The sequence below is a fragment of the Capsicum annuum genome, chromosome 7 (genome assembly GCF_002878395.1).
Source record: "Capsicum annuum cultivar UCD-10X-F1 chromosome 7, UCD10Xv1.1, whole genome shotgun sequence".
Classification (NCBI taxonomy): Eukaryota; Viridiplantae; Streptophyta; class Magnoliopsida; order Solanales; family Solanaceae; genus Capsicum; species Capsicum annuum.
This window is the reverse complement of record NC_061117.1, coordinates 14,067,350-14,073,834: the sequence shown is the minus strand read 5'-3', so window position 1 is coordinate 14,073,834 and position 6,485 is coordinate 14,067,350. Positions and strand designations below refer to the sequence as shown.

Here is a 6,485-nt window from a genome sequence, read left to right as displayed (position 1 = left end):
ATTATATTCAATTAGATTACAAAGATCGTTGTACGGTCTAAAAAAATCAGGGCATATGTGGTATAATCACCTAAGTGAGTACTTGAAAAACGAAGAATACATAAATGATGTTATTTATCCTTGTATTTTCATTAAGAAAACGACATCGGGGTTTGTCATACTCACTGTTTATGTGGATGATAGAAATCTCATTGGGAACCTAGAAGAGGTCCAAAAGGCAATCGAATATCTAAATAAATAATTCAAAATGAAAGATCTTGGAAAGACAAAACTTTGTCTTGGTCTGTAAATTGAACATTTAGCAGACGGAGTTTTCATCCACCAAACTGCCTATACCCAGAAGGTTTTGAAATGTTTTTACATGGACAAAGCATATCCATTAAGTACTCCAATGGTTGTTCGATCACTGGATGTAAGTAAAGATCCATTCCGACCTCTGGAAGAGGGTGAAGAGATTCTTGGTCCTGAAGTACCATATCTCAGTGCTATTGGTGCACTTATGTACCTTGATAATGCTACAAGATCGAATATAGTATTTTCTATTAATTTACTAGCGAAGTATAGTTCTTCTCCTATGTGAAGACACTAGAATGGAGTAAAGCATATCCTGAGGTACCTAAAAAGGACTGTTGATATGGGTTTTTTTTATACTAACAAAGCTAGTCCAGATCTTGTTGGTTATGTAGATACAAGTTATTTATATGACCCACATAAAGCACGATCCCAAATAGGCTATGCGTTTACATATGGAGGTACTGCAATATCATGATGATCGACAAAGCTGTCATCGTTGCTACTTCTTCTAATCATGCTGAGATAATAGCAATCTATGAAGCTAGTAGAGAATGCATATGGCTGAGATCAGTAGTACATTCCATCAAAGAGAGATACTTGAAGCTTGATATCAAGGTACCTACAGTCATATTCAAAGACAATGCAGCATGCATAGCTCAACTAAAAATAGGCTTTATAAATGGAGATAGAACGAAGCACATTTCGTCAAAGTTATTCTTCCCGCACGATCTTCAGAAGAATAGTGATAATGATGTGCAGCAGATCCGTTCTTGTGACAATCCAACAAATTTGTTCACCCAATCTTTACCAACTTCAACCTTTGAGAAGATGGTACATAATATTGGAATGCTAAGACTGAATAAGTTGAATTGAGGTCTTCATCAGGGGGAGTAAGAATACGCGCTTTACTCTTTTTTCCTTAACCAAGGTTTTTATCCCATTGAGTTTTTCCTGTAAGGTTTTTAATGAGGCAGCATTCAAATGCGTATTCAGTAATTTTTATTACATAGACATCCAAAGGGGGAGTATTATGAAACCTATGTTGGATGTCTTTATCAAACCAATACAATTTGTCCAATGATAGTAGACATATGGCAGACAAATTAATGGATAAACAAATGAGTCATATCCCATTTTAACACTATTATAAAAATCCCTCTATGTATTTTGGCTATAAATAGCCTTGTACATGAAAGGAAAAGCAATAAGAAAGAAACGGATCAATATATAAAAACTTTCGTTTTGATTTCCATTTTCTCTTTGCCACTTTATTCTAATTTTATAACATGAAGTAATTTATTAACACATTTCTAAATTGGTATCATCATATCAAAAGACTTGCAAGCCATTTCAATTATACCATACCATATCCATTTAACCATTTAGACTCCAAATTCCATTTAAAAATCCATACCCATAGAGCCCAAGGGCGTTTCCAAAACCTTTTTACCATTTAATGTTATGCAATTTTCCATAGAATAATTTAGACACTATGAAATCCTTGTTTAGAAACCAAATTATGATGCTAATTGAGGTTCATGCCATTATCATCATGAAAAATTTCATAAACTTTGTGAAATGCAAATTACCAAGTTCCACCCTTTTCATAAGCCACAAATTCAGTTTACATCCACCATTCAAACCACGGAGAAATCACTAAAATAAAAGATAAACAATGCAAGAGTATAACAATAAAAAAACCCTCAACCCTAGTTTAAACAACCATTTAAATATGATCATATCAAATAAATTCACAATTTAAAGATAACTAAAAACAAGGGAGTGTCCAACATGCCTTTTTAGTGGAATGAATTCAAGAAGAACTTGAATTTGAGGCCATGAGAGTTGACTTCTAGAGAAAACCCTTAGTTTGCTTCTTTTGAGAGTTGAAAGTGAAAGAACATTGATGAAAATTGATAATTGATGGGTTAATGGAGGTTTAGGAAATATTTAACGTCATTTAATAGAGTGAAAGACCAATAATCCCTCGCCCAAACTGAAAAAAACAAAAAAAAATCATGTTTTATGTCCTTAGGCGTGCCATACCGCTATTACGGAGGCCCAAGGACATGGCACACTCTTATTGTGGCATGCCCAGGGCGTGGCACACCACTATCACAAACCCTTACTAGTTTAGGATCTCGAAATGACCCCAGACACTTTTAAGAAATTTCAAAACTCTTCCTAATGATCCCGTTAGCATCTCTTATCATGATTTAAGTCAACAATCATTGTTAAACAAGAGAGAGGGTCTAAAATTAAATCGTCAAAATTTTATGGGTCTTACATTATTCCTCTTTAGGATCATTCATTCCCGAATGAGATATTAGGATACCCCTAACACGATATAAGGAAGAATACAGAGGAACTCAAGAACAAACTCAAAATACTCCAAGAGAAGAAGTAAAATTCGTACCTCAAGCACCTTTGTCTAACATTAGAAATAAGAAAGGATATTTAGCTTTCACATCCTCCTCCGATTTTCATGTAGCCTCTTCTACTTTTTGGTTCCTCCAAAGTACCTTCACCGAAGCTATTTCCTTAGTTCTCAATTTCCAAACTTGCATATTCAAGATTTCATTCGAAATTTCCTCATAGGAAAATGAATCTTTAACACCAATATCCTCAGCACGCACCACTAAAGAAGGACCACCCACATACTTTTTGATCATAGATACATGAAAAATTAGATAAACCGAGGCTAAGTTCACCAGTAATTCCAGTTCATATTCCACATTCCTAATCCTTCTTATAATCTGGTACGAACCAATGTAACGGAGACTGAGCTTTCCCTTTTTCCCAATCTTATAACCTCTTCCATAGGAGAAACCTTCAAGAACACCCAATCATTGACCTCAAATTCCAAATCCCTCCACCTTACATCCGCATAAGACTTTTGCAAATCTGAGTATTCTTAAGTCTTTCTCAAATCACCTTCACTTTCTCCATCACTTGATGTACCAAGTTAGGCCCAAATAATCTAGTCTCACCTACCTCAAACCATCCAATCACGGACCTGCACCTTCTAACATAAAAGGTCCTCAAAAGGGGATATTTGAATGTTGGAATGATAACTTTTATTGTATGCAAACTCGATCAACGACAAATGATCCATCAACTTTCTTTAAAGTAAATTACACAGGCCCTTAACATATCCTCTAGAGTCTGAATAGTGCGCTCCACTTGTCCATCCGTCTAAGGATGGAAGGCAGTACTAAGGTTCACCTGAGTACCCAACCCTTTATAAAAAGAACACCAAAAATAGGAAGAAAATTGCATACCTCGATCAAAAATAATAGAAACCAAGGCTCCATGCAACCAAACTATCTCCTGAATGAACAATTATACATAATCCTCTCCTGAGTAATTAATCTTTACAGGCAAGAAGTGAGCGGATTTGGTCATCCTATCCACAATAACCTAAATGAAATCGTATTGATTTCGAGACCACGGAAGTCCAATAAAAAATCCATAGTAATCATCTCTCACTTCCACATGGGTAGAGCTATCTCTTGAGAAGTTCCACCTGACCTCAAATGCTCAACCTTGACTTGTTGACAAACTATACACTTGGCACAAAGTTTTCCACATCTCTCTTTATATTATTCCACCAATAGTTTTTTTTCAAGTCGTGATACATCTTTGTCGAACCCGGATAAACCATATATCTAGACACATGGGCTTCGATCAAAATCTTTTTCCGCATCCTATCTACATTAGGAACACATAATATTCCTTGATACCTCAGAATGCTATCTCCCTCAATTTCGAAAGCCATAACTTTCTGTTGACCCACATCATCCTTGATTTTTATAAGTATGGGATCCAAAACTTGTTTCTCCTTAACCTCAGCCCCAAGAAATGACTTATCTACTTTCTGGATGATCACTCCCCATCATCGGAGTCCAGAAGGCGAACTTTTAAATTTGAAAGAAGGTGAATGTTCTTTATAATTCCCTCTTCCCCTCCTCGATGTGAGACAAAATTCCCATGGATAACCTGCTAAGAGCATTAGCAACAACATTAGCTTTACTTGGATGGTAGTGCAGACTCATGTCATAATTCTTACTCAATTCGAGCCACCACCTTTGCTCGAGGTTTAATTTCTTCTGCATAAATAGATACTACAAACTCTTATGGTCTAAATAAATATTCACATGCCCCCCATACAAATAGTGGCGCTAATTTTTTAAAGAGAAAACCACAACTGCCAATTCTAGATCGTGAGTCGGGTAATTTCTCTCATGAACCTTAAGTTGTCTGGAAGCGTAAGCTACAACCGTAACGTGCTGCATCACAACATAACCCAGTCCCACTCAAAATGCATCATAAAATATAACAAACCCCTAAGTACCCCTGTGTGGGGTCAAAACAGGAGCAGAAGTCAACTTATCCTTCGATTTCACAAAACTACCCTCACAAGCATCAGACGATAGAAACTATACCTTTTTTTGAGTCAACCTCACGAGAGAAGCAGTAATAGATGAGAAACTCGCGTTGAACCTCCTATAGTAACCTGCCAAGCCCAAGAAGCTCCTAACGTTGGTTGGAGTCATGGGTATAGGCCATTTCTTAACTACTTCAATATTTTGTGGATCTATCTTAATCCCTTCACTGGACACAACATGTCCAAGAAAAGTCATAACACTTATCCAAAAATCACTGTTAGAAAATTTTGCATACAACTTCTGGTCCTTTAAGGTCTGCAACCCAAGTAGGAGGTGATTTGCATAATTCTACTCACTTTTGGAGTACATCAAGATTTCGTTGATGAAAACAATATCGAAATATCCAAAAACTATTTGAATACTCCATTAATGAGGTCTATAAAAATAGTCGGGACATTATTCAATCCAAAAGACATGACCAAGAACTCAAAATGGCTATAAAGGGTTTTGAAACTAGTCTTGGAAAAATCAACCTCCCTAATCTTCAATTGATGGTAACCGAAATGAAGATCTATTTTAGAGAAACACTTAGCACCCTGAAGCTGATCAAAGAGGTAATCAATTCTAGGAAGAGGTTACTTATTTTTCATGGTGGCCTTATTTAACTGGTGATAGTCTATACATATTCAAAGAGACCCATTTTTCTTTTGCACAAAAAGTACAAGAGCATACAAGGAGAAACACTAGGACGGATGAAACCCACAATGAGATCATTTAATTGCTTCTTTAGTTCTTTCATATTTGTCGGAGCTATCCTATATGGAGGAATGAAAATGGGACAAGTATCCAATAGATGATCAATCCCAAAGTCTATTTCTCTATCTGGAGGGATCCCAGGAAGGTCATCAGGAAAAGCTACGGGAAACTCATTAACTACAGGGATGGACTTCAAGAAGAGATCCTCAGAGTTAAAATCTTTGACCCAAACTAATGATACAAATACCCCTTGGATGTTAACTTCTTGGCTCTAAGGTAAGAGATAAACTTCCCTTTTGGTACTAGGAAACTCCTCACCCGTTCTATCATTAGGAAAATGAAAAGTGACCTTTTGGATCCTACAATTCAGAGAATCATAGCATGATGAAGTCGATCAATCCCCAAGATTACATCAAAATCCACCATATAAGCTCTATTAAATCTACCAATGTCTTTTTATGAAAGATGGAAACCACACAACCTTTATAGGCCTTTTTAGTGACAATAAACTCACCCACCAGGGTAGAAATTGATAAGGGGTCAGAAATAGTTTCGGGACTAAAACCAAAATGTACAGTCACATAAGGAGTCATATCAGATAGGTTGGAACTGGGATCAATCAATACACAAACATCATGGGAGAAAAGTTGTATCATACCAATCACAACATCTGGGGATGCCTGAAATTCCTAATGAGTAAAAAGATCATAAAAGTAATTTCGACCATTTTCTGTCCCTGATATAGCATCCTTAGCTGCAAGAGCCGTTGAAGTGGTGACCGGAACCTTATTAGCCTCGGTGGAAACCCTAGATGAAGGATAATCTTGCTGTCTATGACTAGGTTGACCACAATTAAAGCACAAATTATTCCCCTCCTTATAATATCCATGATGAAGCCTTTCACAAAAATGGCAAGGAGGGTAAGGTGGGGCTGACTAAGCTCCACTGGCCTGAGATTGGGCACCCTTTGCCCTAGGACCATAACTAGACTAAAAACACTGATCCCTTGAAGGCTTAGGGGAAGGAGCACTAGCCTATGAATAGGAA

General features: G+C 36.8%; 1 protein-coding gene across 1 annotated transcript; it reads left to right on the top strand.

Annotated features, from left to right (window-relative positions):
* Nucleotides 1–765: 765 nt before the first annotated feature.
* LOC124885675 lies at nt 766–1,167 on the top strand. Its single transcript, XM_047393915.1, has one exon. The coding sequence runs from the start codon at nt 766–768 to the stop codon at nt 1,165–1,167; it is 402 nt and encodes a 133-aa protein (XP_047249871.1).
* Nucleotides 1,168–6,485: the final 5,318 nt, after the last annotated feature.